The sequence below is a fragment of the Echeneis naucrates genome, chromosome 3, assembly GCF_900963305.1.
Source record: "Echeneis naucrates chromosome 3, fEcheNa1.1, whole genome shotgun sequence".
Taxonomy (NCBI): domain Eukaryota; kingdom Metazoa; phylum Chordata; class Actinopteri; order Carangiformes; family Echeneidae; genus Echeneis; species Echeneis naucrates.
In genome coordinates, this window is record NC_042513.1 from 19,636,531 (window position 1) to 19,657,127 (window position 20,597).

The following is a 20,597-nucleotide window of genomic DNA, read 5'->3' on the forward strand; positions in this document are numbered from 1 at the left end:
TTATGCCAACTAACACCAGCTTTAAATGAACATGTAAAGAGTTCAGCAGCATTTAATTTCTAGTGATGAATATTGGATGATTGGAAAGTCTGACAAGCTTGACAAAGATACCAAATACAATATGAAATATGAATACCAAACGGGAAAAAAGAAAACTACGACCAGCCACTTTAAATTGACCGCAGGTGTGAATGCAAGCATGAGTGGTTGTTTTGTCTCTGTTTGTCTCTGTGTGTTGGCCCTGCGATGGACTGGCAACCTGTCCAGGGTGTACCCCGCCCCTCACCCAGTGTGAGCTGGGATTGGCTCCAGCAGCCCAGCGACCCAGAAACGGACAAAGCGGTTGAAGATGAATGAATGAATGAATGAATGACCAGCCAGTGGTCCCCTGACTTGAATTCACTCTAGGATTATTTTCAAGTTGAAGGTAGAATATCATAGCAACTGATAAGATTCGAATCAGCTGAGAAGACTCTCCACAGATCTGTACAACACTGTCACCCAGGCCAACGAGGATCAAATTAAATTAATTAATTAAAATATACAATCTCTTCAATGAAACAAATGACGTTTGTTGTTTCATGAACTTTAACTCAAAAAGTAGAACTATGATAACCTGTGGATTTGGTCAAGAGTCACTTATTCCACACAGAGTTCCTGTGTTTAAGTGTCACCTCCTCTGTCTCCTTCACAGCCCTGAAAGACTCCAGTAAGAGATCCATCAACAGTGACTGGAAGATTGAGCTTCCAGGAGAGTTTGAGCTGGCTGGAACCACAGTGCGCTACGTTAGAAGGGGACTGTGGGAAAAGATGTCTGCCAAGGGTCCCACTAAGACCCCTTTGCACCTGATGGTAAACACATCAGCCATTTTGTTCTTTTTTACTTCAAAGAGAGAGAGGAGCAAATGGTAATACACGAGTGGCCAACTGAAGTCAGGCCCCAGGATGAACTGAAATATCAATGAGTCTGAAGGATGTTGGTCGGGGTCGGTACTGGTTGTGTTGTTGTGTATGCATGTGAGTATGTGGTAACTGAATCTATTTATAGTCCTTTAATCACAGTCCGCCTGCTGTAAATACTGTTTAAAGTTTCCTGCTCCAGTGATTTTGCTGCTCTTTCTGCTGATCTCATTGAGAGGATTAAAGAAGATGTTGTTCAAAGCACCAAACCAGACTGTGATGCTGGAGGTGATGATGGATTTGATGAAGCTCATGTCGAAAGCTAACAGGACTGTTGGACAGAGTTTCCTGACTTCCAGAGTTGCAGAGGTTTGGAAAAAAGGGCTTATATTCGTGAACCATTAAGGACAAAGTCTTCAAATGCTGCCAAATAATTCTTGACAAACTTTACCCTGTGACCAGATGCACTGTGTTGTTGGCTCTCTGGATTTTCTGATGCCATTTTTTTATGGGCAACCCAACCAAAAAAAGGTAATTGACTCCTTTTACACCGCCAGGGGAGTTTTCCTTTCCATTCAAATGCAGTTACACTGATTCAAAGAACAGAGGCTGCTTTGAAAGCAAAGAATTAATGTGGTGTTCATAATAAAGTGCTCAGTGAGCGCAGATCCTGATCAAAAGAACACACGCAGTTACCCTATGCAGAGCTGGAGACACGGCTGAACAGCTGACTACGCTGTTGGGCATAACTGTTGGGCAGTGGTCTGCATTGTAATACAAGCTAATGAATCTCATGTCAGGGATCTCCAGGACTGAGTGTCTTTTTCAATATACTTATAAAATACCACGTTTCTTGGATTTTATCACACTGCACCCATCCATATGTCAGTAGTAGCCTTTTAAGTCCTTAAACTGCTCGAGTTAAACGTTGATTATTCCAGCCAAGAACAATTACATTTATTTTTATTGATATGAATAACTTTTGTTTTCTACCTCCTCTTGGCAGATTTTGTGATCATAAATCTTTAAGAATTAAAGAATCTTGAACAATATATTAGATTTTAGTAAAATGTTCTTGTTATTCTGTTTTTTGGTAGTTTTTTTCCCCTGATGTTCTGTTTTACATTGTTTGTGGGTGAGGCTGCTATTCTTGCACACAGTCAGCAGCTGATTTGCGTGTCACAGTGTTGCTCAAAATAGAAGCACACCACTGTTTCCAGAGAGGAAGATTTAAAAGCAATATTACCACAGCTATGAGACTTCTAGCCTGGATAATAATTATTTCTGGTTCATACTGGCTGTGAAGAGAACTGTAACTGTAAATGAATTCCACCTTTCAGTTGGATATTTTCGTTTGTTATCTGCATATACAGTCTGCAAACTCTTTGGAATTGCCTGCAAATGTTTTTGCCTTTAACACAGTTACAGCGATAGAAAGACAGAAAAAAGGGAGAGCATGAATTTATTAAAACAGAGAATGAGCTAAACCTGAACCACAGACATGTGGTATTCAGATGGCAGATAAAATTAGAGGTGGGGGGGCAGAAAAGTTCAGGTACAACTGAATCTCTGTCCTGTTCCCAGGTACTGCTCTTCCATGACCAGAGCTACGGGATCCACTACGAGTACACGGTGTCCCTGAACACATCTCAGGACAGGAGCAGTGAGGAGCAGAGGGAACAAGAGTATCTCTACATCTGGACACACAGCAGCTGGCAGGACTGTACTGTCCAGTGTGGAGGAGGTAACACACACACAGGCAGCCTTACATTACACACTGTGCACTGAGCTTTCCTTGCAAAATTGTATCATATGGGAGGAGTTTGCATCAATAGTAAGATCTTGTTCAGTTACAACAAAGAAAATGTTTTTATGATTGTCATCTGGTTTGATTCTCTTCGAATTGCCTTTGCCAAGGTTTTCAACATTTGTGTTTATGTTTTATTCTTGTTTTCTTATAAAGATCTGAGGAGCTCAAGAGCCATCTGTAAAATCAGGACATTATGAAATTCAGAATTGCTTCATTAGGGGCATTTGGTTGTTAACATAAATCCACAAATACTCACTTTAATGACATTGGAAATGAAATATGGAAAAAATATTCCACTACTGTAATCAAACCATGATAAAGTCTTGTTCCAATTAAAGCATCAGTCCTGATAGAACTGGCAAATAAAGGAGGGGAATAGTGTCCCCCACCTTAACTCTCTGGTTTTTTGCTGAGTAGGAAGAAGGATAAATACAAGAAAAACAACAGCTTGATTTTGGGGTCAAGTAACTTTCCTGCCAGCTGTTGACAGCAAACATCACAACAGCCATTTATAAAGTGGAGGCTTGTCTTTGAACACCAACATGGTCAACAGGAGGTGGTGTACACACAACATGTAGACCAGATGTTCATTTTTCTGCCTGGAAATCTGCAATAATTTAAGAATCCCCCTTACCGGAGGGACGGTAAAGTGTCTGGTCACACAACAAGGCTCAGGATTCAAACCCAGTCAAAAGGACTGCATCTTTATGGAGCTTTACTGTATTATTATATTGTATTATATATATAATACTCAACTTCTTTTCAATGGAACCTCAGTTCGCCCATTCACGCCAGGAGTGGACAGTAGCAGTATATTTACTTGAGTATTGTACTTAAGTACAGCATTTGAGTATCTGTGCTTTACTTGAGTATTATTTTACTTTAAGTAAAAGTACATTTGAAGGACAACTATTGTACTTTTTACTCCACTACATTTCTATTGATGCGCTCGTTACTCGCTACTTTTGCACTAGTCTAACATTACTCGTTCATTGTTTTTAGTTGTAATTTTTTATTTATTTTTTTATTTTTTTATTTATTTTTTTGTAACAAGCACACCTCTGCGCGTTCCAGGTGAGAATATGAGTAATGTCCCGGTCATTGTGTGTGTTGTGTCTAAAGTGGTGGAGTACTTCTTCTAAAGTATCTTTGTCGGAAAGTGCGGAAATAACACCAACAACTTCAATAAATTCCTCTGCTTCACACGTTACATGCTCTGGATCAGCAGGTCTGCTTCCACATGCTCTGCAAGGTCTAATATGTCTATCACCAACTCCCCAGAAGGTTGAAGCACATCCTGCGTAGGCATGTTTTGAAAGACTTCCAGGTTTCACCAAAGCAATCGATTAGACTCGATTCACGTTAGCCCCGCGCAGGCAAGCTGACATCTTAGACAAACCATCTTATTTGTTTTTTCCTAATTGTCATGTTTCCTGGTCCTCAACAATAACTTCTTCAAGAAGTGGACATCCTCCGAGATGGTTTTCCGAGATGTGGATGTCCAGATTTGGTGACAGCCGTCGTCTTGCCAATTTTGCAGTATATGATTATATATGGGCACCTCCTAGTACAAGAAGAAGTCGTCCTCCAACCATAAATCCAAATAATCAGAGATGATTTAGGATTCATTGTCATGCTCAAGGACACGTGTGCATGCAGACTGGAGTAGCCTGGGATCGAACCACCAAACCTCTTATTCGTGGACGTTCTAAATCCTAAGCCACATTGACGCAAGGCTTTGGGCCTCTTGGTGTGGAGTAAACATGTTCTCCCTGTGCATGTGTGGGTTCAGATTGTAGCTCGCGCTCGCTGAATTTCAGCAGGGATTGACTCCAGCAATACTGATAGGCGTAGTATAGAATGGATGGGTTGATAGACTGATTGATGGATGGATGATTTTTGTAAATGATTATCAAGAACAATCTGAGGTCTGAAGCAGCAAATTAAAATCCCATCATTTTACATGGAATAAACAATAAATAAAATTTTTGGTGCAAGACTTTAATCTAGCAAATGGTTTTAAATCAATTAAAAGCCATCTGAAAGTAGTGGCTGTAAAGTGGGGACCAACAGCTCACCCCACATGAAAGAGAAGGTAAGCATTAACAGACAGCAATATGAGGTCAAGTGTGAAGTCAAGTCAGTTTTCATATAGTCCCAGTTCAAACCACAAGTTATCTCAAGGCACTTTCCAAATAGAGCAGGACTAAAATTATTTACAGACCAAACAGTTCCCACTAAGACAATGTACTAGACGACAGTGGCAGGAAAAACTTCTTTTTAAAAGGCAGAAAGCTTGAGCAGAACCAGACTCAGGGTGGGCGGCCATCTGCATCGCCTGATTTGGATGATAGAGAGAGAAAGAGGATCCTATGCAGTTATATTAAAAACACCATGTAACTATTTGTTACTTAATATGAAAAGAAAGATTAAAAGCCTGTTCATATTATAAGTTAATAAAGGAACTGCACAACATACTTCATGATTATTAATACATATATGTTTCCTACTGTAAAGGCAAATCGTCATATCTAAAACTGACTACTGTATTATTGTACAACTTCAATATCCTTTAAAGTTTATGATGTAGAAATTAAATAAAAAAATTCAAACTTTAATTCTGGCTGAGAAAGAGATTGACATCTCAGAGGGCATGGATTTCATTAGGTTCAAAATGACACGTAGCCACAGTGATTAAATCAGCAGTGTATTTACCGTTGGTAAATTGGTGCCCATTGGTTACCTAATCAGATGTGCACTCTGGATGTCAAGTCTTAGATCTACTTTGAATCTGAAATCTGTTCGACCCCAGAGAAGCAATACCCCAAGCTGTGGTGGTCTTACCTCCAACTGCTCCACTGATTTCTAATCCATGAGCACCTGACCTCATCTCCTGGACAAAATAATCAGCTCAGTCCTCATAATGATTACGAGGCTGAATCATGATCACAAGAAACTCTTGTCTTTTTTTTTCCTTTGTGTTTCCATGATGCTGTACTGTGCTGCTATCTCGGGGTGAGAAAAAATTCTCTTTACAAAAAGGACAATGTGATATGTGCTCAAAAAATAGCTACAGCAGTTGAGTAAGAGAAAAATATGTCCTCATAAGAACTGTTTGAGCAGTGTCCCTGGACATGCCGCAGTAGACAACCCCCTTACAGTATGCGAATAGTCATGAAGTGTGGCAAAAAAAGTTTTAGTGATGCATACATGAATAAAAAGTTCTTTTTATTTCCTCAATTCACATTTTTAATAAATACAAACAAACAAAATAAAGATAATCCTGGCTGCCTGCACACAACGCATGTTGGTTGCTATGCAACAGGCAAACAAGGAACTATACATTTTTACTTCATCCTTTCCTTTTTTTTTACCCATTCGTCATCATCGTACATGCTTATACTACACCTGTGAGTGATTCAGATCAAGTGGTTTTATAGTCTCTGCTTCACCACAGTACCTCAGAATCCATTTGTGTGTTGATATTGTAGTAGTTATAACTTAATAATTTAGTAATTTATTTATGGAAGACTCTGGCAATGATGCAAAAAAAAAAAAAAAAAACCCTAAAAACAAAAAGCTGACCATCTGACCTGGTTAATCAGAGGAACATGGCCTGGCCTGACAGTGATAGAGAGAACAGACTGCTTCGTCAGCCAACAGTCTGAACAGGTGTCCAAATATGGCACATTTAGTTCACTTGCTATGTAATATAATCTACCCATTGGCCTGCTCAAATCATACCTGACGGCTCACATGCAAGGTGGATCACTTACAGGCTTAAACTCTTTAGCAAACCCAATACATGAATATTTCTTTTATTTGAACCTGAGAAAAGTAAAATTAAAGTGTCATTTATATTTTCATTCAGTGTAGTTAAAATGGATCCACTAACATGACGGTGTGTTAAATATCTCACACAGGAAGAAGACAGTTTTTCGAACCAGGTTGAATTTATGCCACATTTAGTTCAGCCTGTTGTGGGGAAACATCTGAGTCTAAAAACTAAGAACAATAAGTATTCATGCCAATGAAATAAATATCTTACATGAATGGAATAATGTTTGTGGCATCAGCAGTTGAAGTAATCAAAGATCGGGGTCACATCAGGTGCTGATTTTTGCCCGATGCTGAAACAATGAGAAACAAGTGAGTTAAGGAGAAACTGCTGTGGATGAGCTGTGCAGGTGTGTGGGGTCCGGGAGCGTCATCGGGAGATTGGATAAGGAAACAGACCGGTGGGGCTGTTGCTGATTCCATCGCTATGATCTACAGCATATTAGACAGATCAGGCTTTCCCCTGTGGACACACAGAGACACACAATCACATAAGGCGAACCTAACCCCTTTTCTGATCGGCTCTAATCCTCCCACTGTGGAGTAATCTTGGCATCCAGTGCTCAAAGTGTTTCAATTTATGAGGTCTGGTGCTTCTGGATTAGTAGTCAGCAAAGCAGCCAGGGGCAAGACCACTACTGCTCAGCTTGTCTCTTTTTAACAATGCATCAGAATTTATCTGTTTGCCTGAAATACCACGTGAATTAATGATTTGACTCTCAGGGCACGCATCACTGATATAGTTCTGTAAGCGCACGGCTGAGTTAGCAAAGGAGTAATAGTGCTTCAGACAGGAACCAAAACACACCATGCTTCAAAGAAATCTTCCTGAAAAAGGCAACAATCCCACACATAGAGTTAGATCAGTTTAATCAGCACTTAATATCTACTGTATGAATCTTTTACTCACTTCCATCATCTGAACCAGAAACTCATCCTTCAATGGAATGGACACATCAACATAAACACCATTTACACTCACATTCTCACCTACAGGTAGTTCAGAGTTACTCACTCGAACCCGCCTGCTTTTGATCAGTGGATAGAAAGAGAATCTGATACCCCCTCACCCCCACAGCTGCTGGGTCAGTGGGCCCCAGCGGACTGGCATGCAGCACCCACAGCCTTCTTGTTGTGGGGGAAATAGTGCCACCCTTCAGATCACCAGTTAAAGCACGTTAGAATTTGGTGGCTAATGCAAACAGCAGAGATGAAAGGAGGGTCTGGCCATTTGTCCTTTTATTTGTTGCTGGTCCAAACATCCCTGTCCCTGTTTCTGTTCTGAACTCGGGATGATCTACTTTTTCTAAGCACAGTAAATTCTTCTATTAAACCATTATATCTAAGAATAGCAGTTGTAATTGGACAAACTATTTAGTTTTTTTCTTTATATCCAAGGGCTGTTGTCAGATGCTTTTCTCAAACTGTTGAAACAGTCTCAAATATTTAAATAATATTCGACTGAAAAATATTTTATCTGTGAATTTTAAGGTTCAACTCCAAAATAAATGGTTTATTTTCCTAGAAAAACCTTTTAAAACTACACTATGATGCCTCTATTTGTATTCGTGTGTGTGGGTCTGTTGTTTACGGTTCACTAAAGCAGCAGTTCAGTAGTGGAGCAGCTGTTGACATTTTGTCCGCAGAGACAGGGATTTTAAGTTCATTCCAACAGTCCTAAGTGGATTGATTTTTGCATTCCACTGAAACATTGATAAAGGTGACTAGTTCACATGATGCTGTAAATCATTAGCTCCTCCAGACATTAAAGCTGCTGGTATAAAAGGGCCATATTTTATCTTCTGTGTTTCATCTGAAACGGTAATAACCATAAGAAGATTTATGTGTTGTTTTCAGAGTCAAACACCGTCTCAGTGTTTATATGTCCTGTCTCAGGCTTCTCTCTGGAGCTCTAGTAACAACATGTCAGTCAGGCAATCAGAGGAAACGATCTGCGCCTGTTTTCTCTTCCGAATAAAATATAGCACTCTCCAACTAACCCCTCAGAGGAATCGATTCCTGCAGACCTGCAGGTTGGTCCAGAGACGGGGCTGGAGGAACTGACGGTTGGCTTTTAATTTCAGTTTCTGAATGTTGTGAGCATCTTTCTGTGGACAGAGACCTTTAATACTTTGACTCTATAAATATAGAACTTGGCTTTACAATCATAGTCCATATGGAGGTCTATTTTTATACTCTTTAGAGATGTATAAAGAGGTGAAATGGCAATATTTGGGTTTATTTTCACTGAAAAATTGTAAGTATGATGAAATGATACTTGCATTTCATTTTGGAATTTTTGGGTCATGTGTCAAACTGTGCATTATAATACCTAAGAATTTGCATGTGATGTGATTAGCTGTGATTTCAATTATTTTCTGGCGGTCAGGCCAAACTATATGGGTGCTTAAATATTGAGTGCTGTGGTTAAATTTGTTAGACATCCCAAATGAGAAAAACTAAACTAACCTCCTGATTTTAGATTACTAGAAATCCCAGAAGTCTGTCCTCAAAGCTCCATAGCACCCCTCTTTCAGTCACACCCTTCACTGACCTTAGTTCAGTGTCAGGTCCAAAGCTTCTCGAAAACTGATTAATGTTTGTGTTCATTTCTTTGTTACTTGTGTGTATCTATGTGTGTGTGCAGGTGAGAGGAGGACAGTGGTTTCCTGTATGAGGATCGCCAATAAAACCATGGAGGTGGTCAACGACAGCTACTGTCAGCTTGAGAACCGACCACAGCCCCAAGTACGACTCTGCAACTCTCACCCCTGCCAGTACCGGTGAGGCGCGTGCACACGCACACAACCAACCACATAGTAGTTTTCATATTTCCCAGGTTCTTGTGGACTTTTGGACATATTTGGCTGCAATTTAAATTGTTGGTTTGCAGCTGAGTGTGAAGCGGTCAGGATGATGATTGGTGGTTATCGACCGGAAAAGGGCGGTTTTCTCTCCAGGTTGGAGGGCAGTCCTTGCCTCAAGTTTAAGTTAAAGTATCTTTGGGCCTTGTTCATGAGTCATGGAAGAATGGTGCGTGAGATCAACAGACAGATCGGTGCAGCAGCCGCAGTGATGCAGGCGATGTACCGGTCTGACGTGGTGAAGAAGGAGCTGAGCTGAAGGGCGAAGCTCTCGATTCACCAGTTGATCTACATTCCAAACTCACCTATTTTCATGAACTTTGGGTCCTGACTGAAAGGAAAAGTTCCCTCATACAAGCAGCCAAAATGAGTTCCTTTGCAGGGTGGTGGGCCACTCCCTTAGATGCACAGTAGGGTGAGCAGCTCTGTCACCCTAAGGAGCTCAAAGTAGAGTTGGAGCCATCTGATGTGGCTCAGCGATCTCTATCAGATGCCTCCTGGACGCCTCCCTGGGGAGGTGTTTCGTGCAGGTCTGGGGATCCCCCCAGAAGAGCCACAGGAGCTGTCTGCGGAGAGGGAAGTCTGGGCTTTTCGGCTTAGACTGCTGCCCCACCCGATCCAGTCCAGAATAAAGTGGCAGAAGATGTGTGGGAATGCAAATAAAAATAAAGTGTATTTGTTGGACAGAGCAGCAGAAAGTGAGTGGGTCGCTGTCAAATAACTGCAATGGTTGATGAAGAAAAAGAGGAAATTTTACAATGTTAGATTATTTCTGAAACACATGTATCAGATGTCAGGGCTACAAATTCAGTGTCAGCTCATTGATGTTACTGCTCTACACGACCTTTTAGCTTCTTTTCAGTTTTGAAGCTGCAGTTGTCAACATAACAATTTGCATGACTTCATCCGATTATTTGCGATGACCTATTTCTAACCTTTCAATCTGTTTTACTGCTCTGCGTTTCATCACAGTGTTATTGGTTACTTTCTTTTAATATGTACTCAAAAATTGAGCTCTGCTAAAGCTGATGAAGGTTAAAAGCCTGTCTGGTCTCTCAGTGATCAACCACTATACACACGGCACAACTGTTTTCAATTCATTTAAACAATGGTTTTAGCAGCACAGCAGCTTGGAAATGATTGCTAACAGCTTTGATTTGCAATGTGATTAACTCATCACTTCAAATTTGATCCTTTGTTAACAGAAACGGGAAAATATCTGAGAACAATTACATCATGAATTTGCCTGGGTATGTCGGGAGTTGCAGCCTTGAGTAAATGTTGCATAAAAACCTTGTGGCCATCTTTCATTCCAACCACGCGGCCAGCAATTTCAGTTGCTTTAAGTGGGGACACCACCAACATCAGGAACTGGTTCACAAGCCTGTTTGACACATGTAAAAGAAACAACCTTTAAACAGCATAGACACATGGATAACAGCTGATTTGGAACATTAAAACGTCCACATCTGATACAATTGACAATTGATACAATATTTACAATCACTGGCTTTTATATAAATGTAGACCGTACTCAAAAGAAACTTGATATTTAAAAACAGAAGACATTTTTGAATCTGTAATTGCACCGGTTGGCCTAACACCCCACTATCAGTGTCAACCCACCATGACATCCACACATTGCATCCCCCTTTTAATGGTTACTTGTATTGTAGACTTAAAACAGGAGACTGAGACCATAAAGCCATAAAAGGAAAGGAAATATAGGAGGAAATAATAATAAAATAATATAAAAGGAAATAAAGGAAATATTTACTGAGCTCTTACATCTACTGATGGTCATCATGCAGGTTTAAGCAATCACTTTTCAGGCCCAGAGTCCATGGAACTATTCAGCTTGGGAGATAATCACACATCCTTACAAGTGTAGACCACACTGTGTTTCTTGGAACATATCAAAGGGAACTGGTCATAAATCAAAACCACACTGCCATTTATGAATTCTGTGCATCAAATCAAATTGGCAGAATTATTCCCAGATGAAATACAGACATACATAATACATGAATTGCTGAACTCCTGGTATCTGTGAGCTTTCTCATACAGCCTTTCTTTAAACCCACCATTCATGTTTGTATTCCAGGTCATTGTTGTTATATATACAATCACACAATCATCTCCCTGTTCAGAAACAAAACAAAATTGATTATATAAAGTGTTTCTAAAACCTTCTGTTTCTTACAGGTGGGTGACAGGTGAGTGGGGATCCTGCTCTGTCACATGTGGTAAAGGTCTTCAGCAGAGGGATGTGGTCTGTGTTTACCACCTGCAGAACGGCTCACTCATCCACACCAGAGACCTGTACTGCCAAGGAGGGAAACCTCCTGTCCTGCAGGGCTGTGAGGGCCGGCTCTGCCTCACCGTGTGGGAGGCTTCAGAGTGGTCCAAGGTATCTCCTGCATGCACTGTGCTGATGTGATGTGAAAAATACGTCCTTATCATAGGCAGGAAGTGTACATTCCCTCCAGGCAACACTTCAGTGAGTGAAGGTACCCACCATCACAACTGTCTATGAAATGTTCAAACTTTTGCAGCTTTAATAATGGCGGTTATGAAAGTCGCTGTGTCACTCTGAGTTAGATCAACTACCGTAAGTTTAGAGATGCAGCAGGAGAAGTGACACACAGGCTGATTGATTAGGACCAGACTATTCACATTAACTGCTAATCCAAGCACTTTAAATTCTTTTGCCCCTCACAGGTATTTAATACTGGCTCATTTTCCAATGCATAAATGATCAAAAATAATATTTTAGTTTCATTTGTTTAATTGGATACTTTTTAGGACTTTTAGGGTAGCTGAGGATGTTTTAGGAAATGTTCATGAAGTAATATGGAAAATCTAAAAGGTCCACTGACTTCCTTTATTGTGTTGTTAAGTATGCTCTTTCGATTCTCACGTCCCCATTTCTTGCAGTGTTCATCAGACTGTGGTAAAGGGGTCCGCAGGCGGACAGTGTCATGCACAAACCCTCAGGGTCTGTGTGATCCTCTGTCCCAACCCACCAAAGAGGAGCCCTGTGAGGACCACTCCAGATGTTATGAGTGGAAGACTGGAGACTGGTCCAAGGTACAGATGTCCCATGTCTGTCTCTGTGTCATGTGTGCAATCATTCATTCATCATTCGTTCACTCTTTGAAAGCATTCGGTCACCATGAAGCATGAAAACAAACAGTTTTACACAAAGGATGTTTATTGAAGCCTGATCGAGAACAGAGGAATCACTACTTGAACATTACAGTGTTCCGCAAAATAAAACTAAAAACATTTCGACAAAGTACAATTGAAACTAGCAGATTTTTCTATTTAAGGGTGTTTTGCAAATGAATCGTAATTCTCATAAACTCTAGTCTTGCAAATTCCCATAATTCTTGCAAAGTCATGTCCTGCGAGACTCTGAGGAAGACCAAAGCATTTTGCATTACCATGGTTTTGGAGCACTGATTTGCAGTGAACTGGTCATGTTGGTTATGGCTGGTCATTTTGCGATATACATCTATATCAATATGTCTGAAAAACCATCTCATGAAACCGTAAAAACTTACATTTTCGAAATTTAAGTATTTCTTTTGCGATATTTAGGTTTAGCACATTTCTAGGGGTAACGGAAACATACCTACTGATAGTGATGTGCATAATGTCACTTCAGTCTGCTGCAGAACTCCTGCTGTTAGCCTTTATGCACCATCTGCCCTGGCCGTGAATGAACCCCCGTTTAGTAATATCCCACGGAGGGATAAGAAGGAATCCTATTGGCTGAAACTAGTTCAGGGTTTGCCCTGAGAGTCAGAGACTGTTGCTGATACCCATATAAGGTATTTTGCTCTCACTGAGGGTCTCATTATCATAGCACTAGGGACTCTCTGTACTATCAGCAGGATGGACACAGGGGTGTCTGGAAGAACCAGAGCGTGTCCTCCTGTAGGATTGACCTCAACAACAGGACACTCTGAGACGTTATGTTTCAAACACTGTCATTGTTCTTATCAGTTTCAGCAAGTTGACATTTTACCCAAATAGTTTACCTGAGCTGCTCTGTTTACAACTTATTTGATCATCATCATTCAGTGATGCTCCTTCCGCATATCAATGATCAAGACTGAAAGGGAGACGTCTCATTCTGCTAAAACTAAAGAAACCACTTTGTGGGTGGGCAGTGGTGTCCATATATATAAGAGAGAGAGAGAGTTGAAAGAGAAAATGCTGCTGTATGCAGAGGATTCATTAATAAATCTGCAGTTGACTATAAAGCCCCCGCTCACTATTATAGTACTCAAACTTTGTTCCATATATTCTGTAATTTCATAACATATATTTAAATTATTTCCGGAATGGCTTGTGTGTGTGTCTTTGTGTATATGTACAGGCATCATTATTCCTTAGATGTCCAAAAACCTTAGTTATTCCATGCTGTTGAAAAGAGGGAGTTCCCAACAGGCACAGGCAGACTTCATTACTGCAGGTCTGGAAAAATACAAACTTTTTACATTGGTCTGATGGTTTAGAAATGTTTTCAAAGTTATGACACAACACTACTATAAAACTCTAATTAGCTTATTTCAAAGACCCTCCCACAGACTTGAAACACAACAGACCAGCAGGACAACAAGATACAATATACAGTTCTGTATGCTCTTACCAGAGAAACATGCAGAAAAATCTGACATTAACAGGCAATGGATTTCATTATTTAGTCAAATAAGTCAACGTACGCACAGCGTGAATAAGAAGTTTAGTTCTCAGATCCTTCTGAGAACTAAATCTCAGGCCTCAGGCCTCTGTAAAGATTGCATTATCTTGTATTGCGTAAGACTTGAAATTGGAGCGTGAGCTCAAAAACTAATTTGGAAGATGTTTACAGAGGTAATAAATTAGGTGAGAATCTCCAGTGTATGCTTTTACCTGTGCCTGTCTGGGCTGCTCCAGTTTCCTGTCCGTCTTCCTGCTTTGTAATAAACTGCTGACTTTTATGACGCTTTTTATTTGTTTCACTTTGTCTTTTCATCTGCTGTTCCAGTGTTCATCATCCTGTGGGAAGGGCCTGCAGTCACGAGTCGTCCAGTGTATGCACAAAGTGACTGGTCGTCACGGTAACGACTGCCCAGCCACACTGAGACCACCAACCTACCGACCATGTCATCATGGAGCTTGCAATGAGAAAATCAATGTGAACACTATCACATCCCCCAGGCTTGGTGAGACCCTCGTCACAAGAGATATGAGAGATATGTCATATAATTAATATAAGAAATGAACATTTTCAGCTCTTATAAAGGTATGAGCTGGAGGACTAAAACATGCAACACACGCTGCACCAGGTCAGTGTAGATCTCTGTTCCTCTTAAGACTTCACCCACTAATCTCTGAAAGGTCACTGGTGCTTTGTGCAAGCCAGAGGGTAAGGGTCATCTCCAGAATCTCAACAAGGCACTTGAAGCTCTGCATTTCGAAAATTCTCTTCAGAACTCCTGTCATGCACTTGCAGTTTGCAGAGGTGAAAGGTCAACAGGAAGTGGGCAATTGTGTGTGTTCAACTTGGCCTTGGGCGAAGGGCTCTCCATCAGCTCTTAGCTGATCTGCTGTGAAGTAACTTAGATCTGTGACCAACGGTGCCTCAATTTAAAAATGCTGCTACGTAATCTTCATCAACAGCTCCGCAGCCCCACATGACTGTAGAAAGCAGGGCAGCATGGTGGCATAGTGGTTAACACTGTTGCCCCACAATAAGAAGGTCACAGGTTTGATTCCCCTTTCTGTGCTGAGTTTTTATGCCCTCCCTGTGTCTGCGTGGGTTTCCTCCAGGTGCTCCAATTTCCTCCCACCGTCCATAGACCTCAATGTGTAGGTCGATGTCTGTAGCTGTGAGTGTGAGTGGTTGTTTGTCTCTGTCAGTGTCTATGTGTTGGTCCTGTGATGGACGAGTAGTCCAGTGTATGCACAAAGTGACTTGAACTTGATTAGTCAGTCATTGTGTGCCTTAAGGTCCAGAAAAATGTTGACTGTGAACAACTTTGTATTATTCATATGATTGATAAGTTTGGTTGTCATTGATGAGTGAGCTTTGAGGTTGTTGGAGCAAGAATTTGCTCGGAGTGGTAGGTGGACGTCAGTCTGTTGTTAAGGTAGTCTGTTTTAGAGTTATACCATTAAAGTCACTTGATATTAAATTTAAGGGTACGACTGAAGATTATATTTTTTTCTTCCATTTAATGTCCAAAACAAGAACTGGTGAGTTCTGATCACTAAACAATTGCATTTTTACAAACATTTTATTGTTCAGTGGGGGGGGCAAAGCACTTTATGAAATTACCTGTGTTCTGACCTGTTGACCCCCTTCCTGTTCCCCTCCAGCTGCTCTGACGTACAAATGCATGGGGGACCAGTGGACGGTGTACTGCCGTGTGATCCGGGAGAAGAACCTCTGCCAGGACATGAGGTGGTACCAGCGTTGCTGTGAAACCTGTAGGGACTTTTATGCTAAGAAAATACTACACAAGAGCTAATGACCAAATCAAATTTACTTTCCTCTGAATGGCGCTCCATTTTGTAAATGTTTTTAATATTGTTAATTAAAAAAAACAGTTTCCATTATTGATGGAACTTTTGTATTTAAAAAAAAAAAAAAAAGAAAATGGCAAGTACACCATTTTGAAATGGGCTCATAAGCTTCTGGTTTTGATGGAGACTTGAAAATGTCCAGTATTTCCTTTGCTGTACACCAAAATGAAAAAAGTGGAGGAGCTTTTGGAAAGCCAGTCCAGATGGCTTTATTGCACAGAATGATTGATGAAAATAAGTGCTTGATTTTTGTGCTTGAGGTAAACGTTTTCTGGCAAGTCTATCAGATAACGCGGGAGTTAGCCAGAGCTTCCCCCGCTACTACCTTCTTTAATTATGCTCTCCATTGTATTTCTTTTCTCTTGTACTGTATTATAGCTTATTGTTGCAATTTCAAACACCTAGTAAATAAGTTTATATATCGGTAAACTTATGATACTTAAGTTTTGATTAAGTATAATGTAATGATATAAGTATTGATCAGGAGCCACCTAAAAATACTGTAACATTACAGTGAAGCTAGCCAGCTTAAGATAGGAGACCCACTGGTCCACTGGTCTGTGTGGGGGCCATGGATAGCCCATGTAGCAGAACATGGTGTATGGTGCATGCTAGTGCTTTATTTTATTTTAGTTACACTCCAGCTGATTTAAAATGTCTTGCCAAGAATATTATTCTGTTAATTCTACATTTCATTTCAATTCAGCAGTGGGATCAGCTCTCTGTTTTGCACCTCAGTTCGAAAGGTAGTTTGAGTTGTCCAGTTTATAATTAATATGCTGTACTGCCTCTATTGCAACAGGAAGGCTTGTGATTCTTCTTTGTTGGACGAGTGACGTAACACAATCCAGCTGCGTTTGAAACAAACTGAGGCTGTGGAAATGAGCTCTTAACTCTTAACTCTTAACTAGCTGGTGCCACACAAAATAAAATGACAATAATAACAATTTTGAAAAAACCTCCAGAAATTATATCTAAAGCTTACATGTCAATAAGATGAAGTTGACCACATTTCATTTTACTGTTGTAAATGAGAAAAACCCCGACCATTTCAAGTGCCCTGCATCCAAATGTTATCTGAAATACTTTTGCATACATAAAATGTGTATCATACAACCAGAGCCCAATCTCATTGTTATTGAGCTCTGCTCTATGGTAACTGAGAAAAACACCAGAACAATAGGTTCTGAACGTCAGCAAGTTATTTCCACTAACAACATCCAGACATGCTTGCATCTCTCTATAAATCACTACAAACATGTCTCCTCATGTGTATCGCTGCCTTAATTCCCTTAACTCCCTCACCACACACATCGCCACTCTCCCTCGCCCATAGCAAACTGCTCACTGCCAGTTTACCGCAGTCCAACTACTACACAGTTGCAACTCTGGTGATGATAACATAGGACCGTTTGAAGCCCCTGACAGGCAGCGTGCTAATTATTTCGTCACCTCAATTACTCATTGATATGCACGGTGTACAAATGAGAAAACCCTGTCTTATCAACGCAGTGATCCTCATAGCAAATATTTGCAAACATGTTAAGAGGTCATCTAATTCTGCCGTTTCCTGCTGTGTCAACCTGCCAGTCAACAGATGAGCTCCTCCTTTATATGATAAGAAGTGGCGTTTCCAAACACCATCAGGAGGCTCTATCTGTAGCTACTGGTAATCCCAGTTAATGCCCTGTTACCTTTGTTTTACCATCAGTGGGTTGAGATGCAGCGTTTGTTGACAGCAACGTCTATTAATGGTATGTTAGATATAGAAGCCAATGATAAGATTTCATTACTCAGATGACATGATTATGTTCCGATCGACGATTGGTACCAGCTAGAAATGGGATCAAAGATTAAGAGTTTCATTTTTCACTACTTTAAATGCTGTTGTCAAATGTTTTGTTTTTTGTTTTTTTTTTTTTTCCAACCAACAGTAAAAACGGTCATAATTAGAGTTCATTAACGCTGAGTCGCTTATCTTTCACCAGCAGCAAATATCAACTATCATTATACGCCTTATCAGGCCAATTCAAATAGTCCTGGAGCTGACATGCATCTTTGTGTGTGTGTGTACGTGTGCGTGTGTGTGTGTGTGTGTTTTAACACAAAAGGCCTCAATCTTTTCCAAGGGGTTGAATGGTGCTATCTTATGACCTGTTTCACTATTGTGAAATTCATCTTGTTGTCAGTGATGGTCCTGTTGTTGTTAACAGTTATCTGTTTTGTGTGTTGTATGGTTATTTAACAACATTGGCTTTTATTGATGAATCTTTTTTTTTTTTTTTTTTTTTTTTTTTGGCTGATACAGTGAAAATATGCTTAATTATTCCTGTACTGTACTTTTTTTAGTTGCAGTATGTTTGGTACATAAACTGCCACTACACGTATAATATGGTGCTGATTTGGAACTGAGTAAATAATCTGTTTATACAGGGATTTAACCATTTGTCCTGTTTGTCCTGTGCAGTCACATTATATTTTGTACTGTGTTCAATATTCATCAGACCGTTCTGAGCAACAACCTGAATGATTTGATCAAATTTTAATTCTATTTCAGATCTACTGTAAAGTGATTCTCTTTTATTTTGTTGAATTATTAAAAAAATGTGATTTTACATTGAAAACCAAACTTGTATGACCTACTATTAAGGTCTGTGGATTTACCATTAAACCAGAATGCAGACTGTTCTCTTCTTCTTCTGGTTCTCACAGCATTCACTGTACTAGTGTATAAAAAATACATGTTCCAAATTACCATAATATACAGCAAAGAGAGATAATGGCATAGTTTACTATTAATATTTTTCAGTAACAATGACTTATCCACTAACGTGCTTGAAATTTTAAGAATTAATTTGAATCTTAATATGACGTATTAATTTATTTATTTGATTTATTGAAGTATTTATTTTCATTCCCTCTTTGTGGCGACCGAATATAGCCATGAGATTCAGCGCAGAGTTCAGGAAGAAATAGTGAATGTGGTTGTGTTTGCTCCCCTAAGCGCCACGTTTCTCCATTTGTCATAAACAGATGTGAACCATAACTTTGGGCACAGGTTTAAACAGTTTACAGAAGCTTTACAACAAAGTCTCATGTGTAAACAGAGTAATGTGTGTTATCAAGAATGATCTGTGTCAGTGCAATGTGCTGAATGTTGGATCAGTATTTCCGTTGAAAGCCAGTAATCAGATGAATTGATCAGGTACAGTGGTGGGTTCCAGGGACCCGCTGACTGGCGGGTGACCCCAGCTAAGCTTCATTTACATCCTTTGCTCAACAATGCAAAGAGAAGATACTCTGTTGCTTGAAACGGCCACAGATGTACATTATATTAGCACGTTATCTGAACTATCATCGGTTTGCTCGCTGAAGCATATGTGCCTACTGAAATTACATCACCTTTAGAGTTGAGCCCAAATTACACAGCGTTAATTATTTACTCCCTTTGCAACACTCACAAAGAAAGTCAGGTAAGATTTGGATTCATCTTTCTATTCACCTCAATTACTTGTTTCTGTTTCTCCATCAATTCTCATCCACCATGATATCCTGAGTCATGTCTCTATCATAGATTCCTATTGGCTCCAATGGGTAATGTCAGCCAGTGAGATTGGCCGATTTTCATCATTAAAAAAAAAACAGAAGTCATGTTGAGATAAAGTTAAAATAAATTTAAAAACGTTTGCTGTACAATACAAACACATGCAACTTTCTTTCTTTACGTTTTCTTTGGTCATTAGGATTTCAATCAATGGTATTTATTGAACAACATATGTAATTTTATATATTTTAAACAGCTATATGGAGGCATGGCGACATTTTAAAAATAAAAACTTTGTGAAGTTTGTAAAGGCTTGAAAAAACTATTTGATTCTATCTCAAGTATCTTTGAATACTTTGAATATTTGAGATATTTGAAAAAATATCTTCCAGTAACTCAGAAATGTATTGATTTTGGATAAGCATTTGTGCCTTCACTGGACAAAGAAAAGCATTAGAGAACGACTGAAGGTCAAGGTTGGATTGCTTGGTGAGAAAATAACTTTTTATTTTCTTAACTTTGTTAGCAGCACAACTATCAGCACAGTGCAGTTACACAACAATAAAATCGAAATGTCCTCAGCAAACTCGGTGTTTGTAGTATCTGGTGGTGCAATCCGTCCGGATCAATATCTACGGTTCGGCACACACGTGATCCGCGGATCGGTTTGTAAAAAAAAAAAAAAAAAAAAGGTGAATTATGTCAAGTGCGCATGTCCAGTCCGCACCCGTTAAGTGCGCATGTCCAGCGTGGTCATGGCAGGCGGAGGAGCGACACCACCTTGTTGTTTCACCGACGGGAGTCAAAACGAAGGCTGCTCAACAATCGCTTATGGCCGCCGCTTTGAAAGTGCAAATTGCAGGTTAAAGTTTTTCTCACATTGAACGTTTCTTCTGTGTCAGAACAGATCAGGATTCATTGTTTTCCTGTTGCCCAGGTTCACTGCGCTCCCTCTGCCTACGTCACTTCCGCTTTGGCTTTTTCGGATGCGGAAGTAAAACTTTCTCACAAAACCGACTCAAGAAGCCAGCCTCGAGTTATTTTACCTATTCAACAATTCACT

General features: G+C 40.0%; 1 protein-coding gene across 2 annotated transcripts in view; it reads left to right on the plus strand.

Annotated features, from left to right (window-relative positions):
• Nucleotides 1-18,678, plus strand: part of adamts17 (ADAM metallopeptidase with thrombospondin type 1 motif, 17) — a 99,490-nt gene extending 80,812 nt beyond the window's left edge. Inside the window, exons 18-24 of one of the 2 annotated variants that reach the window (XM_029498833.1) lie at nucleotides 695-852; nucleotides 2,485-2,644; nucleotides 9,195-9,330; nucleotides 11,617-11,821; nucleotides 12,349-12,501; nucleotides 14,450-14,627; nucleotides 15,784-18,678. In XM_029498833.1, the coding sequence (XP_029354693.1) occupies nucleotides 695-852; nucleotides 2,485-2,644; nucleotides 9,195-9,330; nucleotides 11,617-11,821; nucleotides 12,349-12,501; nucleotides 14,450-14,627; nucleotides 15,784-15,935 (1,142 nt within the window). In that variant the 3' untranslated portion in view covers nucleotides 15,936-18,678. The remainder of the gene's footprint in view (nucleotides 1-694; nucleotides 853-2,484; nucleotides 2,645-9,194; nucleotides 9,331-11,616; nucleotides 11,822-12,348; nucleotides 12,502-14,449; nucleotides 14,628-15,783) is intronic. The other variant, XM_029498834.1, reaches the window with a different exon arrangement.
• Nucleotides 18,679-20,597: the final 1,919 nt, after the last annotated feature.